A 19,392-nucleotide genomic window follows, 5' to 3' on the forward strand; every position below is an offset into this window, starting at 1 on the left:
TTTCAAAACTTTTTTACCAAGGAGATCTTGAGTTATTGGGCCAAATAAGTTACTAGAATAATAATTAGAATCCCAACAAACATGACACGCTTCTTCTTGACGGAAAAATTATTGGAAATATTGTGAGAAAGAAAGAAAAACTGTAAACAGAAAGCTAAATAGAGAAATTTGGGGTGTGAAGGTCTTTTGAAGAGCTGCGCATGACGTGTGTTTGTTGGCCTGTGGGTGCGTGTTTTCTGCATGAGCTGAGCCTCTGTTTGCACTGTTTCAGTAATCGCTTGGACCAGGAGTTCAATCAATGGACACAACTCAAAAGTTCCACATAGCAGCACAATGTATGCGCAGTGGACTCCAGCCTAACTGGGAAGCACAGCGCTCCCCCTGTCGACTCCCTCTCGCCGCTCCTGGCCCCCGGCCTAACACCGTTCAACGTAGAAGGCGAAAACATTTTCGGGAAGAATAAAGTTTTGCCACAAACCTGAATTCCGATCATCGTAAACACCGGGCCTACTTCAACGGAACGGCTTTACTATGTGGAGCAAGAAAACGCAGTTGAGGGAAACCTTGACTTGTCTCGTCTTTCTCGCTGTGCTCTGCGATGCCCATCGATGTAAGTCCAAATTGAATGTTTGATAGGCGACAACTTAACTATTCAGCGATGTGAACGTAAAGAAAACACATTGTTTACCCGTGTTTAATTCGCGTTTTTAGCCCATTCTAAACTCTCAAAGTACATTTTGCGGACAATTGTATAACTGATATAGGACAATTTACGGATAGTGTAATTGGCAACTTTTGAATACTCTTACTTACACAGCTAGTTTTAAAGAAGTTTAAGACGACACCGGCAATAAATGTTGCCTAATCGATTCAGATATTTATACCTGAGGCAGGCTATCAAAACATTGAATAGTCATATGCTCATGATGGGTTCAGACCAAAAACGGTCACTCGTATTAACTCAATATCCCAACCACCCTGGTGAAGCAGGATATAATTCCATGCAAACCATGGCATTTCGCAATGGATACTTAATCTGCATAATCTATTTCATTTTTACCGTTAGGAAACAAAATAGTTATGGTAGTGCTACGCCCACATCAGTAGTTCAGTTGTGATCATAGTAATCAAGTTTGTTTCATATATTGTAAATCCTGATGTTAAGAGGTCAGCAGATAAAAAATACCAGATTTCTTTGTTCGATGTCTTCAATTATGTAACAGCATATTGCATCTGTCAATTAGGAGTAGGCTTCTACAACTCATGAAACAGTCATAGCAGTAATTATCTGCCTATCTTAACATAATAACGGTGACATCTCTTACTGGAGGGCACAGGCAATAATGAGTAGTCAGGGATGATTAATTGTGTTTTTCAGTTCTGACCCAGAGCAGGGCCTCCCAGTTTCTGACCCGCCACCGGCGAGCCAACTCCCTCTTTGAGGAGAGCAAGAAGGGCAACCTGGAGAGGGAGTGCATCGAGGAGCTGTGTAACAAAGAGGAAGCTCGGGAAATCTTTGAAAACTACCCAGAGACGGTGAGACAGACTGCCCTGAGATGAACATCAACAGACAGAATGTCTGTAAAGCTTTGATGGAGTTGTGTGTGGGAGAGATAGAGAGAGACTACTTCTGTATTGCAATTGACTTTAAACTTGTGTGGTGTGTTTGTGTACTGGTGGGCACTTGTGGATTTGTGAATGAGACAAAATGGCAATCACTGAACCATGACCTTTGTGTTGCAACTGAGTCAAACGTGTGTGTGTGTGTGTGAGGGGAGGAATCTAGATTATAAGATGCTTGGGAAGTAATTTGTTGCAAAAGGCGGAATGTATACAGCCCACGGAAGTTGCTAAAAGTACTAAATAATGTAATGAATCCCTTTGGTGGTTGGGGAAGGAATCACTGCAAATGCCTTTTTAATTTACTATCCCTTCCTATCATTCACAGGACTATTTCTATCCCAAATATGTTGGTAAGCATCGCTGTCAGTCTTCCTGTCAATATTTGTAGTGTAGGAGGTCTTCTGGCATTGAAAAGGGCTTGTTTCTGAATGCTAACTACTGTGTTGTAGTGTGCCTGGGTTCACACCGTGTGGGGATCAACAACAACCAGAACTCTGACAGTGTTCCCTCAGATCTGCGTACCTGTGTGAAAGGTAGGCGCTTGCTTCCCCGCACATCTCCAGGGTCTGGTGTGACAGGGTACACAGGGTTCCTTCTCTCATGCCCTCCTTAAGTCTTTTCCTTTTGCCTTGATGCTTTGGTTAAGTCCCACTTTTCACTTTCAATCCCTCTAAAGGTGTGAGGTTCAAATTTGGTTTGAAGAAAGTGTGTCTTTTCCAAATGAGTGTGATGAGCTAATCAACTGTCATATTATGTTCTCGGAATGTTCCCTATGTGTTGTGGGAATGTTGTGTGTGTTTCCGTCTGTGTCGCGTGTCAGAGATCAGTGACCAGTGTTTGCCGTTGCCGTGCTACAAGGAGGGCACAGAGCGCTGCATCGACGGCCAGGCCTCATTCACCTGTGTGTGTAAGCCTGGCTGGAAGGGCCTACGCTGTCAGGAGGGTGGGTACCACATTGCTCCCGGTCTGCGACCTTCATCATTCAGCCCAACATCGTGATCCTCTTCATGTATATTGTTTTATGAATATATGTTCAATGACATGTTGACCTATGCCGATGGTAGTATGACTCCATTTAAAGGTTAGTGAAACAATCTGGCAATCCACCGTTTGTATAGTACTGTTTGAGTACTGTGTGCATGATGGTATTGGTTGATTGACACGTTTGCTGCATTGTGATTGGTTGATTGACGTTTGCTGCAATGTGATTGGTTGAGACAGATATCGACGAATGCTCGGATCCTGATTTCCCGGCAGGGTGTGACCAGAAGTGTTACAACTTCCCTGGCAGTTTCCACTGCACGTGTGAGGATGGTTACTTCACCCTAGACAAGATCCACTGCAATGGTACGAGATGGATTGGGCCACACACTGACATTGACTACAATAAATGCAGAGCCTACAGGATTATATCATCAGTTTAAATGAAAGTTGATCTGGTGGTCATATGATCAGAAGCAGCCCAGGTGTGTGTGTGTGTGTGTGTACTGTAAGTAAGCGCATGTGTGCCTGTCCAGCTGTTCCAGGAATGCTGTGATCTCGCCAGGCGGTACTGCAACCTCAGTTCCCTCCTGAGAGCTGGGGCTAAACAAATGAGCCCCAGGCCTGGAACAGAACCTAATGGAACTCCCCTCCTTTAATCAGCCCATAGATGGCGTAACACAACTTGCAGCACCTCAGGGGACGTTGTGTTTTCCCTACTTCTCCTTTGCCCAGTCCCACACTTTCATTTTTACGGTAACAAGCTGAAAGACAGAGTGCTGACCAATGAAGATATGCAAGAGCGTCTGAAATCTCTGGGGTTTTCGGAGCCCTCACATGGCTGACTCTGTTACTGGAAACACAGCAGCAGCAGCTGCTGCCTGCTTGCTTGCACTCACTTCCAACAAACATCTGGCAGATGTTTCCCAGTCGCACATTCATAGCTTGGATGTGTGTATCTGTGTTTGCTTGTGTTGTTGACTGTAACCCCTCTCTCTGCCCCCCACCAACCCCCTTTTCCAGACAGGAACGAGTGTTTGTTGTACCCCAGTATCTGTGAGGAGCCTGCTACGTGTGTGAACGTCCCTGGCATGTACGAGTGCCGCTGTCCTGCAGGCTTCAAATACAACTCCACCTCCAAGACCTGTAATGGTAATGTGGGGTCCGTCTGTAGTACTCATTTACACCACTAGGGGAGGCACTGTACTGCACTCGACGTCACATGCAGCAGCAGCACAACCTGACAATGCATTCGTCAAAACACCAAAGCGGTGTGTCAGTCAATCGTTGAGTTGAAGGAGCACAGCCGGATTACAAATCCAAGCCAGACGTTGTTTTCATTATGTTACCAACACAGTGCTCTTCTTGACCTGTGTGTGTGTGTGTGTGTCCGTCAGATGTGGACGAGTGTGACATGAACATGTGTGAGGGCACGTGTGTGAACGCGCTGGGCAGCTACTCGTGCCACTGCGACGGACGCCTGGGCCTGCGGCTGGACGGGGACGGGCGCCACTGCGAGCAGATCCCCGTGTGTGTTCAGCTGCACGACGACAAGCACCCAGAGATGCTGTACCTCGGAGAGCAGTTTGTAGGCCTGCCCGTCATCTACCTCCGCTTCCGCCTGCCCGAGAACACCAAGTCAGCATCACACAGACACCTGCCAGTTTGCAAAGTAACACTCTCTCTGGAGCTCCTCTGCTGGAACTCGTGTGTGTGTGTGTTTCCAGGTTTGCGGCGGAGTTTGACTTCCGTACGTTCGATCCAGAGGGGGTGGTCCTGTACGCCGAGTCCTCCCCAGACTCATGGTTCATGTTGGGGCTGCGTGGCGGGCACATCGAGGTCCAATTCAAGAACCAGCACTCTGTCAAGGTGACCAGCGGAGGCAAGGCCATCAACGACGGCCAGTGGCATGTGGTGAGAGAGAGGGGGGGGGGGCTCTGGTTGTGGGGGGAACTGATCTACTGGCTGGAGGGAGGTGTAAGGGTCGTGTGTGTGTGTGTGTGGGGGGGATGCATTGTGTGGCCTAGTTTGGCGCCTCTCGGATGTGTGGTAGAGGCATGTCGATGGACTCATCAGCTCTCATCAACCCCGACTGAGTCAGGGTTGATGAGAGTGTGTGTGTGTGCGAGCATCATGTCGCGTCGTGTGTAGATCTCCGTGGACGAGCTGGAGAGCAGCATCAGTGTGAAGGTCAGCAAGGAGGCTGTGATGAGCATCAACAGCCCCGACAGCCTGTTCACCTCCGTCAACGGGAAGCTGGAGACCAAAGTCTACATCGCGGGGCTGCCCAACCGCACGGACAGCGTCATCAAACCGGTACACCAAGCAGACCACCACCACCGCACGGATCAATGCGACCCCACCCCCCCCCCCCACCCCCCCCTGATATATGCAGCCACTCAACATAACGGTTTCAGAAGCAGTGCGCACGACACGAGAACCATTTTGCCGCCTGTGATTGACATTGGATGCGTGTGCCTGCATGGCTGTGTGTGTGTGTGTGTGTGTGTGCGCGCTGGGGTGACTGTCTGTAGATCAACCCTCGTCTGGACGGCTGTATCCGAGGCTGGAACCTGATGAACCAGGGGGCGTCCGGGGTCAAAGAGGTCATCCAGGAGAAGGAGAGTAAACACTGCTTTGTGTTTGTGGAGAGAGGTTCCTACTTCCCTGGAGCTGGACTGGCCCACTTCAACACAGACTATCGTGGGTGGAGTACTTCAGACTGCAGGCACAACTATACTATGTGGGGCACGGGGAGTATAAATCAGTTGAAATGCATTTTGTGTGTGTTCAGGTGAGACAGGCAGTTGGAAGGTGGATGTGAAGATGAGCATCCGCCCGTCCAGCAGCACTGGTGTCATATTCGCCCTGGTCGCCGACCGCAAAGTCCCCTTGTCTGTGTCCGTGGTAACCCAAGGCCCTGATGATGCTGTGAGTTCAGCTGTTTGCTTTTCTACACACACACACACACACACACACACACACACACACACACACACACACAAGCGCACGTGTACAGTCACAGCAGACAAACACACCTCACACACACTCTGCTTCCTCTCCAGGACCTGCAGGTGTTCCTGGACGGTGTTGTCGTGGCAACGCTCCAGTCCCTGATGCTGTGTTACCCTGACCGTCTGACTGTAGAGCTGACCGTCACACCCACTGACCTGGTCATCTCTGCCACCCCCTCCACCCTGTCCTACTCCTCCGACATCCTCAGGGGGGCGCTGATGCAACTCAACGTCACCATGCAGGAGCCTGTCAGCACCTACATAGGCGGGTTGCCAGGTTTGTTCACCTGAGTCCAATTACTGAGGAACCCACTGTACTATAACATTTTGCACTGGGCTAGAAGGGCTTGATGTTTTATTGACTGGTGGATGCGGTCCAATGTGTTTTTATACTTCTATGTTTACACCTATGGTCTTTCTGTCTCAGATGACATTGAGTTGTCCGCCACACCAGTGACAGCCTTTTACCATGGCTGTCTGGACATCAGTATTAACGGACAGCAGCTGGACTTCGACGAGGCGGTCAGCAAACACAACAGCATTAAATCCCACTCCTGCCCCCCCGTCTCAGCCCCCGAAAACCCCCACCCACACAGGAAGTGACCTCACAGCTAGGTTGTTTTGTCTGCCTTCTACCCGAGCCGAAAGCTTCTCCTCCTATTCCCTTGGCTCCGGTCAGTGTGAGAGGGAAAACGAGGGAAAAGGAGAAAGCCTGGGTTGAGATAAGAGGAGAGAGGGATGGATTGGAGTGGACTTGAATGTGGTTATTTTTGCTCACTTTGTTTCTCACTCTCCGAGTTTGACTGTTTTCATCTATGACACTTCCCTTCCCCCATTGCTTTATAGTGTTCTATTCCCGTAACAAGCGCCACAACTTCTATGTTGTCGTAGGAGAGCAGGCCTATGAAAGCCTGTTTCTAGAAGGTTCTGAACCATGTTGTTCTAGATGTTTTTGTTACCAGCAACGCCATAGAAATATCTCAGACACAGAGCTCTGAAAGACACGGACATAGAGTAGGGCCGTGAGAAGGTCCTGTCTACAATAGGTAGTTGACTGGTTTGTTCTAGCAGGCAGAGAGCCTGTGTGTGTGTGTGATGTGCAACCTATTGGTTTTCATGTTGGCTGGATTGTGATCCCATCCTGCTTGCACTCTCCCTCCCTCACACACACACACAAACACACACACACACTCACTCACTCTCTCCCTAAAGTCGGTTTTCTGTGGCTCTGCTTATCTTCTATCTTTATTGTAAAGGCAGTTTGCAGGGTGTATATATATATATCAAACAAGCTCACTTTAATAAGTTAAATGTACCTATGTTTTTTTGTTGAATTGAGTGTTTGTTTTAATAAAATGTTATGAACACAGGCTTGCAGTGCTAACCTGTCATTTATTTTGTGGTTTACTGGCATGTAAACTATGCCGTGTACACAAGTCTGTGACCCTGACTGAGTCAAGGGGACTGTATCTCCTCTGGAACACAAACGTTTTGTTTCACTGTAGCACACAATCTCTGTCAAAACAAGACACAGCCTTGCCCATTTCACAATGATAAAGACAGGATATTAAGCAGAAGAGTAAAAACGAAAGCTAGTGAAATGATTTACTGACATGAAAAAAAGGTTAGAAAATAGTTTAGAATGTAGTACGAAAACAAAACCAAAAGACTGAGAACTGATAGTGGGTGAACTTCTGGGTAAAGGGAGGGAATACATTTGGAACTGTTTTCAGGGTTGAGCAAGTTGATTTGTAATGACAATGGTAGGCAAATTCCTAACGCAATTATGATGAAATAGCCTGATGTGGACGATTACTTCAGGCCATGGCAAAGGCTACCCTATAAGGTTTTTACAATTAGTATAGAATGTTTAGGCTATTTAGTTTTTACTCATTGTGACCGGATATGCCTTTGACAAGCTCATAAAACAAAAGTTGACTTCCTAAAACAAGCAAAAGAAGGGTTAGGTTAACTAATGTTGGTTGAATCACTGCACTGCCTGTGCCTATCACCTGGAGGCATAGAGGCTCCGTCTGCATCGACACACTCCTGCGTGCATCCGACGTAGCTCGCTGAACTAACTTTTCTGGAGCAACTCCCCCCCGAATGTGTAGTTTGTGTGGTCTTTGTCCGCAGTTCGGACTGCTAGAGGGTAACGCGATGGGGACAAGGTAGCTGCTAGCTAGCTCGTGTGAAGGTCGGATTGTACACTGCAAAATCGGCTGTTGTAATGGTGTGAGGGGAGCTAGCTAGTTTAATAGGGTTGAACAAGAGAAACGCTGAGTTGGATGTAGCAACTGCATACTCCCTCGTTACGAACAGACTGCTCGAGTGCCTGATTTGCTACATTGAGCGGAGAGAACAGGACGAGAGAAACTTTCCCCAGGTTTGACGCAGAAGCAAACATGCCGATGACCCTGACAGAGTTCCTTGCGTCGGGATCCTTTCTAATCCTGCTGCTCGTCTCCTGGTCCAACAGCTGTGAGTATACAAGCACGTAATCTCAAGCACATTTTTGTCTTTTATGCGATTTATGTATTATTTGGCAGCCTTAGAGTCCAATAGGAAATATGTTATGTTTCTTCCAATGCACACACTATACTGGATCCTGGATTGTTCCTTTTCGGTTCTTTTAGTTGATAAAGAGTGATTACTTTGCAGTTTCCTTGTCTCCGGAAGAGGCCAACCAATTCCTCAGGAGACACAGGCGAGCTTATCAAGTTTTCGAGGAGACGAAACAAGGACACCTGGAGAGAGAGTGTGTGGAAGAGAGGTGTAGCAAGGAAGAGGCGAGGGAAGTGTTTGAGAACGACCCTGAAACAGTAAGTGCAGTGCAGACTAACGCTCTGCTTCCTGGGGATGTGTGATGAATTCTCAAACGCAGCGAAATGAGCACATTCATGCACCTGCGATGCATCAGTATTGCCATAGTGCATTTCCTGCAACTTTTTTACACGTTGACCTTAAGAGCTAGGATTAATTACGGGTGTCCAAATGAGTCAGTGTCGAGTTTTCATGCTCTAATACATCCATTAATGCTCTCAGCCCCATAGCGTGATGTGTGTTATGTGTGTCTGTGTCAACGCCAGTGTGTGTGCGTGTTTTAGGTGAAGGTACACTCATCCATCCCACCCTCCTTGCTCGCCTCTTTCAGTATCTTAACCGTCTCCTCTCGGATCGTGACAAGCCTGTCTCTCTCTCTGGTAGCCCCCATACTACCTAGGACGTTGAGCCTTTCTGCAGCCTATGTGTGATTATGTAAATAAGATGCACCCCTATAGGATAGAGGACTTTATGAATATGTGAATTATTGATGCTGCGTGGTTGTGATTATGCTAATGAATGTGGTGTCCATTGTTTGAAATGGTCTTCTCTGGGAAGCTCCATTTGTAAATAGATTAGGCTCAGGTTTGCTCACAAATATTTCAGATTATGACTAACACCATTTGAATGTGTTGTTTAGCATTACATATAGCCTACTAAATATGTAAATAAGCTTCTAAATCCCTTTTAAAATGGAGATTAGCAATGGGCACGCAATGTGTTTGGCTGTGTCTTTGATTTTTGCTTCAGTTACCATGCTGTGTGCATGATTGTCCATGATGTGTCATGTGGATCTGAGCCATGTGGATGAATGGATCACTAAGCAGACTTGTGACGTAGGCAAGATGCTCAGCCTTTTGTGTTTGTTTTTCAGGCTTTAAGTGGTGATGAAATTCATCCATAGAGAAAACAGCCGGAGTATTTGGAGTTATAGGTTTTGGATCTAAGATAAAGGTTAAGATGGGTTTAGGGGAAAGGGGTGAGGCGGGGTAAACGTTGGCGAGAGAGTGTGTGTGGAGAGTGGATGTGTGTGTGTGTGTGTGTGTGTGTGTGGGCAGAGCCAGCAGGAGAGTTTTGTGCGTGCCGGTACCTCGTGTAGCCCGGCTAAAATCGTGTCACGCAACTGCAGTCTCGTTTAAAGATGCATTATTCATTCCAAACGTGCCCATCTCTGACTCTGCAGTTTTCCTCTGCTGCAGTTCCCTTATTCTGCAGAGAAAGACAGGGAGGAGGGGGGGGGGGGGCGTTGTGGAAGTGGAGTTCCCCCTGGCAACCCTGCAGTTTCAAACTTCCTGGTTTTGGCTCCTGGTAGAATCATCTCTCTGTTTCTACAGACTGTGGGGGGTAGTTAGTGGACTGCCCACTGCTGTGGGTTCTAGAACTAGGTTCCACCATCTGGAAGGATTCTGTCACCTAATTCCATTCCAATCCCAGTGAAGCAAATCTTCAGCGTGGGAAAAGTCAGAGCCTAATTGTTCCTCCCCTCTAAATTTAGATACCCCATGAACAGGCAGTAACCTACTCGTCAAGCAGTCAGCAGAGGTTAGAAATGAAACTTGGCAAATGTAGAGATTTGTGGGTGGGGCACCAGGTTTGTGGTGCCCCACCCTTCTCTCACCAGATTGAGAGATGCACAGTGGAGATGCTTCCACAACGTGATGCTATCTGACTGTGCCGAGACAGATAGACAAGGAGCCAGCAGCTGATTCATTGGTAGAAGGTTCCCTAAGGAATGCCAGCGTCAGTGTTGGCCTATCTGGACCACGGTCATTACTTATGCAGGAAAAGTGAACTGAATCCAACTTTGTGAATAGATCTTTGCACCAGCTGTGACCCAGTGCTGCTGCATCAGTTGAAGTTGGTAATTGCTCAGGGCTTTGTTAGTGGAACCTGGTTTATAAACTGACTGACAGAAGTATGTTGACTTGTAATGCAAACCTCAATCGACTAACTTTTCATCTCTCCTTCTCCATTTTCCTCAAACAGGATTACTTCTATCCAAAATACCAAGGTACGTTTGCGTTCACGTTTGTAGGTACTGGTACCCCTCTGGGTCAGATTGCATTCGTTGTCAGAGTCTCTGCTTGTGGGTCAGGTGGCGGTGTGAAGCTGTGTTCTTGAAGATCTGTCTTCTGTCTGTCTGTCCAGCGTGTTTGGAGAAGTTTGGAGACTCTGAGAAGAAGAAGCAGGACTTGATCACCTGTGTTCACAGTAAGTTTGCTGTCCGTCCGTCTCCCCGCCCCCCTCCCCCCCAACCCCGCCCCTCCTGTGTCGGACACACGCACAGCCATTGACGCACCTCCATAATCTCTCCCATCATCTCTCTTTCACGCAAGCTATCCCTCCCTCCATCTCTTCTCTCATTCACGCGCTCTCTCTGGAGTATTAATAGCTCTGGTGAGGAGCACCAGTGTGAGCGTGTGCGTGTGTGTGTGTGCTGCAGGGCTGCACTGCAGTAGTCCACCTCACACACCCTGCAGGAAAACTCACCCCAAGTTCCACTCCTGCGTTCACAGGGAGGGGGAACCCCGAGAGAGTGGACAGGTAGCACGTTATGTCGATCGTCCGTCTCGGTCAGTTCTGTAAGACGCAGGTGTCGATAACAGTGACGCCGCGAAATTTCTTGTGCGTGAGAACGAGAGCCAGAGTAACTGCCTTTGCTGGGAGTGTGTGAGTAACTCTGCAGTGTTCAGCTAGCGTGGGTGGGGGGTGGGGGACGACGACACACCCCCTTTGCCGTCACACATTTCGTGACTGCAGCAGTCTTTAATGAAAACTGATGGGAGAGCAGTGACATGGGTGAATCAGGACGTGAATGAGCGGACCAGACCAGCTTTTAGTTTCTGCAGCATCAGGCTGCCAGGGAAAGAGAGGAGTAGGCATGGGCACGCTGCCTCCTGATTGGCTGAGGAAACCAGAGTCATGAAGAAGCCCAGGGAGTTGCTATGAGTCAGCTGCAGCATCTGTGACTCTTTCTGCTTTACCTCTCTCTCTCTCTCTCTCTTTCCCTCTCTCCATTTGCACTCTTTCCCACTTCCCCTCCCACACTGACTACTTCTTTTCTTTACCTCCTGTGGTAACATCCCCCCCCCCCCTCTCTCTCTTTCCATCCCTCCTTTTGCTCACCCTGCCTCATGTCCTGCCTCCACCCTCTCTCCCCTGACATGCCCAGACTTGTCCTGTAGTTTAAACCTCTGTGTGTGTGTGTGTCATGTCAGCACATCCACACAACAGCAGTCCCACCCTACAGAGCAGAGAGAGACTGCAGAGAAGACTACTTAAGGGTGTCTGTGTGTGTACAGGGGAGGGGGAGGGCCTGAACACCGGAATGAGTTAGAGAGTAAGTACATTATGCTAATAGAAAGACAGGAGGAATGGAGAAGAGAGAGGTGTCTGATGTTCCAGCCCGTCCAGTGTGATGGAGAGTGATGGAAGCTTACGCAGCATGTCTATTTATATGATCACGTCCCTCAACACACACACGCACACATACACACTCATACACACTCTTGAGTAACCTTGATTCCCCCCTCCCTCCCTCCCTCCCTCCCTTTCATCTCTATCTGTCAGACATTCCAGACCAGTGCTCCCCCTCTCCCTGTAACCCCAGAGGTACGGTGCGCTGCGAGGACAAAAAGGGCGACTTCCTCTGTCACTGCTTCACAGGGTGGACTGGAGCAAGGTGTGAGATAGGTACTGTATCACACCCAGGAAACATGACCCCTCAGCCGTACGGAGACAAACTGCACACACACCATGGATGGTTTCTGCATGGCTACTCGGAACGCGTACCACACTGTACTTGCTCTTAAGAGAAGCCATACAAAACATACACCTCACAAGCCAAATAGAGACAAAGAGTGTGAAACATTGAGACGCGAACAGAGGTTATTTTTGCACTGTCATTCTGTCATCAGTATCCAGTAGGCTTGTCCTTCCCTCAGGAATAGAAGACAGTGCGTGACCATTGGGCCTGTTTGTGTGCTCTCTGTCTCTCTCTCTCTCTCCAAGCGACCTTGGCCAGTCACTGAGCCTGCCAGTTTGCTCTCGCTCCCCTTCCGGTAGACCCATACAAACAGACCACCAAGCACCTATTTCTCCTGCCTGAGAACTACTCATCTATAAAAGGGCTGAGCTAGGGCAGACGTGCCCCAGGGGAAGTTGGAACCCTAATATAAAGGGCCTTTGCTCACATGACATCAAGCTCAGCTTTGAAAATGCTGTTCCCATACTGTGTGTCATCGTCCCCCCCCCCCAGCCCCCCCCCGGTTGTGAGCACGCTCGGTACGTGCGGTGTCGCTGTTTCTGTCAGGTCAATATGTATTCGATGTGCTGGAACTGTGGTCACAGGGTGCGGAGCGGGAAGCCTGGGTGTCACGTGTGCGCGAGGAGAGATGCATGACTGTGGAGGTCAGAGCTAGCTACAGTATCTGCAGGAGCCCTGACACACTGGTCAGAGGAGAGAGAGAGAGCGAGAGCGAGCGAGAGGGAGGGATGTGTGAGAGGGAGATGCGGAGGGAGAAAGCAAAAGGACTATCAGACTGCCATCCCTCACATTTCCACTGTGACTCATCCTAGTGCCTTGTGCCTAACTGTACAGACCACACACACACAACAGGGTCTCCTAAGAATGCCTCTCTCCTGACATAATACTGAGCTGAGTTTGCTCAGTATTATGCTAGGCTGAATTTTTCCATCATTTTGTGTACTTTTCTTTTTTATTTCTCCTGTTAATGTGAGCGTGGATTTGATTGGCAGATGTGGATGAGTGCGGCAAGAGGAACGGAGGCTGTGACCATGGCTGTAACAACACCTTGGGAAGCTACCACTGCTCCTGTCACCATGGTTACACGCTGGTGGGACGCCACATGTGCAATGGTAAAAAAGAAAAGCACCCTTAGCCCTCCCCACTTTACCGTGCTCTACATACTGTATGGGAAGAACGTTGTCTGTTTGGTACTGTGTGGGTGGTCAGTTTCAAGTGTATTTGCCATTTAGAACAAGTACAGGCACTTTAAACATGAACTTGTGTTAACTGTTTACTAGTGGTCAAACTCAAGTCCTTTATGGTTCTATATCTTAATGTGTGTGTGTGTCTGTGTGTTGCAGATGTGGATGAGTGTCAGGGCCCAGGTGTGTGTGGAACAGCGCGCTGTGTGAACGAGGAGGGCACCTACGACTGCCTGTGTGAGACCGGCTACGTCTACGACAATCAGACCAAGAGCTGCCTAGGTGAGTTCTCACACACAAAGACTCCAATCGCAAAGATGAAGAAGCACGCAAGTACATGGCAGTATCATAAACTGGCACACAACGGTGTCAGTTGATCCACTTTATACACACACACACACACACACAGACAGACAGTTCCAACCTGAATGTGGGCTGGTGAGGGGGCAGCTGTGTTGTTGAGACAAGAATGTCTCGGACTCCTGAGGGAACAGTCCTGGGAGGGAGTGGGTGACAGGTCAGAGCATCAGAGGGAGACTCATACATGTTTGAGGCTATTAGGAATGGTTTGGAAGAATTGTCTTCCCAGCCGAATCAGTTTCAACTCACATGAAGACATAACTTGTTGAGCTACACTCCAGTTTTTGTTTTCTTATCTTCCTAATAAGTGGCTCTATCTCTCGAGCTGTGTTATGGAAAAGGAGTTGTTTGCAATCCGCACCGTGCTAAATATCAACAAGGAAATTGCTCAAGATCATGGGCACACAGCTGCATGAATCTCCTGCCAAAGAATGCGCACCATCCCTGTATTTACAGACAAAACATTCACAGCCTTTCCAAAACACGGAGACGGGTCCATCAGCACGCCATGGCTGCTGCCAAACTGTCATGTGTCGTTTCAAAAATGTAATTGGGCTTAATCCTTATCTTTTATTTGGGGAAAACACGTTTGTTCCTGTCTGTTTTCCTTAAAGACTAGAGAGAATGGGGTCAGGGGTGGTGATAGGATCAAATGAGGCCAGAAGCTGTATCTGTTTCAAAGTGAATATTCATTGGACCCTATCTGCATGACCTTTGAAGGGAATTGGGGGTAGGGAGATGGGCACATCAAACAAATGTTTGGGCCGTTCTGCAGAAATTTCAAAACTGAGTTGGTGTTGTTGGATCAGTTTCTTCCCATGTTTGGTTATCTGAGCTTGAGTGACAGCCTGAAGAACTTCAATGAACTCGAACCCCCTACTCCCTGTTTGTTCATCTGTTCTTCTCGCACTCTCTCTCCCCTTCCCTTCAGATGTGGACGAGTGTTTGGAAGGCGTTTGCGCGGAGGAGTGTGTGAACACACCGGGAAGCTTCCGGTGTTTCTGCGACGGTCGCCAGGGGAAAAAGCTGGGTAAAGATCTCAGGAGCTGCCAGGTACGAATCTCAAACACCCAGTTGACCCACAGCATGACACTTCCAGAAACCTCCATCTCAGAGGAGTTTTTACTCAGGCCAAGCACCGAAGCACGGAGCCACAGAGCAGTCACTTCTCTCTCTCTTTGTGGAATTCCCCCTCGGGGATCAAGAAGGTTCTATGTCATTGAAACTCGTCACATTTTATCTCCTGTCCATCCTTACCCCCTCCTCTCCCCCTCGCCTCCGTGTCCTCCTCCCCAGGCCATCGCTCCCTGCATGTCCCAGATGATGAGCAGGAACCCCCGCTCTCTCTACCTGGGCCGCATGTTCAGCGGCGTGCCCGTGGTCAGGCTGCGCTTCCGCAGGAGGGTCCCCACCGGGTAAGATCCGCCCTCCCCCTTCCCAGGCCGTCTGTGAAGCTGAATCATTTCACCCCAGAGTAGCGTTAGCGCTAGCTTCGTCCACGAGAAGAGAAGCTGGGTAGGCTAAGGCTGTTTAGCTGTGGGGTATCTCATCATTTCAGGCAGGATAAGTCTCCACTGTCCTGGATGTTCCATTGTGCACTTGCCAAGTCCACTAGTGGTGGGGTTCAGGCGGGGTGAGACTTATTTTAGCAGCGGGACTCTCCTGAGATATCAAATCCTGGTAAATAAAAGACCTGGTGAGAAGCCAGCCAGGGATCCATTATTTACAGTGATGTGCTCTGCCAAAATAAAGAGACCCAAGAGTTCCTGACATTAGGCCTCCCAAAAAACCCTATACTGAAAAGGATCAGTGTCTTTACAGATGCCAGGAAGGAAGGAAGGAAAGATGGAATGAAGGAAGGATCTGATGACTGTTGGAACATGGCCACTGTATTTAGTGGTCAGTGACTGGTGGTGGATTGGACGTGATCAATGGGAGGAAGTTTCTGTTCTGAAACATAATGGGATCACTTCACCTTTCGTTCTTTTGGTTTCTCTCTCTCTCTCTCTCTCTCTCTCTCTCTCTCTCTCTCTCCTCTCTCTCCTCTCTCTCTCTCTCTCTCTCTCTCTCTCTCTCCTCTCTCTCTCTCTCTCTCTCTCTCTCTCTCTCTCTCTCTCTCTCTCTCTCTCTCTCTCTCTCTCTCTCTCTCTCTCTCTCTCTCTCTCTCTCTCTCTCTCTCTCTCTCTCTCTCTCTCTCTCTCTCTCTGTATGTCTCTCTCTCTCTGTCTGTGTCTCTCATCTCTGTGTCTCTCTGTCTTTGTTTCTCTGTCTCTCACTCTAACTCTGTCTCTCTGTCTCTTTCCTGCAGGTTCTCAGCTGAGTTTGACTTCCGGACCTTCGATCCGGAAGGGGTCATCTTCTTCGCCGGGGGTCACCTGAACAGTTCCTGGATCGTCCTGGCGATGCATGATGGGAAGCTGGAGCTGCAGCTGAAGTACGGGCTGGTGAGCCGCGTGACGAGCAGCGGGCCCAAGGTCAACGACGGCCAGTGGAGAAAGGTCAGGGGTCACACTGACACGCAGGCACCGTTCTGCTGTGGGGGATTCATTCACGCTCGATAAAAACACAGCCACATCCTGTTATGTTAGATCAGATAGGACTTCCGTCAGTGTTCCCCTCCGCGCAGCAGATCCTCCTCATGCCCTGTTTCACGATGGGTCCCCCAGATCTCTGTGGAGGAGCAAGGGCGGAGCCTGGTGATCAAGATCGACCGGGAGGCGGTGATGAAGATCGCGGTGAACGGAGACCTGTTCACGCTGAAGAAAGGCATGCACGAGCTCAACCTGACTGTAGGCGGCGTCCCCTTCAAAGAGGACGGACTGGTCAACCAGGTGCGACCTCGCACGCTTCACGCGCGTGTCTGTCCCTGTGCCAGAAGTCAAACTCCACACACACGCGCCCATTCACAATGTACAACAGTGTGCGTATGTAGTAAACTGCTGTGTGTGTGTGTGTGTGTGTGTGAATGCATGTGTACGTGTAATAAACCTGCGTGTGTGTGTGTGTGTGTGTGTGTCGCAGGTGAACCCTCGCCTGGACGGCTGCATGAAAGACTGGCGCTGGCTGACGGGAGAAGACACGTCCATCCAGGAGACCATCAGCTCTAACGACAACATGCAGTGCTTCAGCAGCGAGGACCCCGGGGCCTACTTTCCTGGGAGCGGCTTCGCCCTCTACAACGTCAGCTACGGTGGGTGTGGTGTGCGTGTGTGTGTGTGGGGGGGGTTCTCTATCCAGCGCTGGCTAACTGTCCTATCTGTTCCTGTCCTCGGCTCACCCAGCAGAGAGTCAGACCTTGAGTGTCCAGTTGACACTACGGCCCGCCTGCAGCATAGGGGTGCTGTTTGCTCTCGTTCACCAAGACAGTGTCCCCCTCTCCATCTCTCTGTCCGATTATCACCAGGGCTTGGACGAGTGGCGGGAGGTGAGTTCTTAACCTCCTGGGTGTGTGTGTGTGTACGCGCGTGTGTGTGTTTCCTTTGTGAATACGCCTGGGAAGGTGACCTGGGTTGTGTTTTGCCGGGCTGTCTGCAGTTTGTTCTGGTGACGGTGGGTGATGTCATCGTGGCTAGTGCGCCGGCCTTCCTGTGTGACGGCGAGAGTCATGTGATCAACGTCACAGTCGCGGGGAACCTGACCTTGCTGGAGGTCGACGGCCAATCGGGTCGCAGCGAAGAAGGCCAGGAGCCTGTTGACCTCCAGTTACCGTCCAGCACCTTTATAGGAGGCCTCCCAGGTGGGTGGGCACACACACACACACAGCTATTTAACTGAAGAATTATATACACACACTTATTATATCACTGCCTTCCTTGAACTCAGATATAACCTGCGACCTTTGCCCTCTTCCCTCAGACGTGCCGCTGGTGTCCACCCTGGTGTCGGCCTTCTTCAGCGGCTGCATGGAAGTGACGGTGAACGGGCGGGCGCTGGACCTGGACGGGGCCTCCCACAAGCACAACGACATCCGCTCTCACTCCTGCCCCCTGCTGGGGAACAACTTGTGACCCCGCTGCCCCAGGGTGGACCTCGACGGGGCGCCGCGGTCCACTAGAACCCCCAGGGCCTTATCCTGAGCGAGCGCCACACACACCCCAGCCCCCAGACTAGCTGAACTGAACCCCCCTCTCCCCAAGGAAGCCAAGCCGGGATGATGGGGGGGTGGCTGGGTAGGTAGGTGGGTGGGTGGAAGGGTGGGTGCTGGGAATCCGGTAGATAGGTAAAGTAGGCGCAAGGTGCTCTCCTGTTAGTAAACCTTGCACTCTGTTGCAGATAGAAATGGAATATGCCCATCGTTCAGTGCACTACTACACTCCAAGCCTACCTGCAACCTTGATCCTCATTGTGCCTACAAATGACAACCAAAGCCTTCTCCATCGATCCCTTCAAAACTCTCCCAGAAGCCTCTCTCGTTACCCACACAGCCACACCCCTATCCACCCCACCCCCCCACCACCACACCTCTGACCCCCCCCTCAATAAACACCTTCACAGATACAGAATATTTAGTACATACTTTCAACCAATCAGACATGTATTTTTGGAACTGGGAATCACAAAAGCAAGATATCACAATAGCAGCACATAGGGCAGAGAGGGTCCAAGCACTGCAACACACCACCACACAAGCTACTGACAGAGAGGTAGAGAGAGAGAGAGGTAGAGAGAGAGAGAGAGAGAGAGAGAGAGAGAGAGAGAGAGAGGAAGGATTGCGCTGTAATATACAATGTGTGTAAATATTACGTGACTGTACAATGCTTTTTAGAAAACGAAACCCTACCTGAAAGTCGCCATCATTTCATCCAATCAGAGGGTTCGAATATGTTTGAGAATTTGTTATCTTGCAGAAAGCCAATCAAGGGCTCCGGTATTATAACGTCTCTTCCGTTTATTGTATTCTTTGGTTTAATAATGAATGCATTTTGGAATGTAGAGGTTGTGTTTGTGTTGTTGTTTTTTTGTAATCTTTTATGTTGTATATTGAACTTTTGTGTTGTCTTTTTTTTATTATTTCCCACTTGTATCGCCCGTCTACTGTGTCGCGCATACAAATGCCCACCTCGGAGTTTGAACTTCTCTCTTCAGTCCAAAATGATTTGCAGACAAATAAAGATGAATCTATAAAAGGTACTGGCATCAGACTGGAGTTTAAAAAGAGTGATGGAGTTGGGTGGTCCGTTGGTGTTGATACGGACATCTCGCTTGCAAGTCGGGTTTTCATGACACCTACAGTCTCTCTGACTCACGACACTTGAGTAGCTATAGCCACTCTTGACCACTAGGAGGAGAAAGAGACCACACTAGCAAATTGGGTCAGAACAGAAGACGATATTTCACTGTTAACCTTTAAATGTTGTAAAACGTTTATTATGGAGACCTTGCAATGAGAACATTTGTAATCGGTATGGTCCTCATTTTTTACATACATGATTTGACCAAGTCCTAACAACTGTTCAGTGATTGCAGATCAAGATAATACAGTACTTATGGAAAACAGCCCATCATCCAACAATTGAGACACTGTAAGAATAGTAAAAGTAAGCCTATTGTCAAGCACTAGATTATGTACACACTATTCTACTCGCCTTAAGCAGACTATCTTAGTGTAATTAGATACATATATTATACTCTGGTTAAAGGT

General features: G+C 49.0%; 2 protein-coding genes across 3 annotated transcripts; both read left to right on the plus strand.

The window, feature by feature from the left end:
* The first annotated feature begins 252 nt into the window (after nt 1-252).
* pros1 (protein S) lies at nt 253-6,988 on the plus strand. The gene is made up of 14 exons (XM_047031297.1): nt 253-610; nt 1,379-1,536; nt 1,949-1,973; nt 2,073-2,156; nt 2,444-2,566; nt 2,845-2,970; nt 3,628-3,756; nt 4,002-4,242; nt 4,332-4,518; nt 4,756-4,920; nt 5,139-5,307; nt 5,399-5,535; nt 5,670-5,895; nt 6,046-6,988. The coding sequence occupies exons 1-14, from the start codon at nt 532-534 to the stop codon at nt 6,219-6,221; spliced, it is 2,025 nt and encodes a 674-aa protein (XP_046887253.1). The 5' UTR covers nt 253-531; the 3' UTR covers nt 6,222-6,988.
* A 350-nt stretch (nt 6,989-7,338) lies between these two features.
* Nucleotides 7,339-18,881, plus strand: gas6 (growth arrest-specific 6). Of its 2 annotated transcripts, none has more exons than XM_047031226.1 (15): nt 7,339-8,099; nt 8,280-8,440; nt 10,428-10,452; nt 10,590-10,652; nt 12,012-12,134; nt 13,200-13,319; nt 13,551-13,673; nt 14,683-14,804; nt 15,048-15,166; nt 16,060-16,249; nt 16,418-16,582; nt 16,773-16,941; nt 17,033-17,175; nt 17,286-17,487; nt 17,607-18,881. In XM_047031226.1, exons 1-15 carry the CDS (start codon nt 8,024-8,026, stop codon nt 17,756-17,758), a joined length of 1,953 nt encoding a protein of 650 aa, XP_046887182.1. In that variant the 5' UTR covers nt 7,339-8,023; the 3' UTR covers nt 17,759-18,881. The 2 variants fall into 2 exon arrangements, with proteins under 2 accessions (XP_046887182.1, XP_046887184.1); XM_047031228.1 differs by having other exon boundaries at nt 17,036-17,175.
* Nucleotides 18,882-19,392: the final 511 nt, after the last annotated feature.

This window comes from Hypomesus transpacificus, chromosome 12 (genome assembly GCF_021917145.1).
Source record: "Hypomesus transpacificus isolate Combined female chromosome 12, fHypTra1, whole genome shotgun sequence".
NCBI classification, from domain to species: domain Eukaryota; kingdom Metazoa; phylum Chordata; class Actinopteri; order Osmeriformes; family Osmeridae; genus Hypomesus; species Hypomesus transpacificus.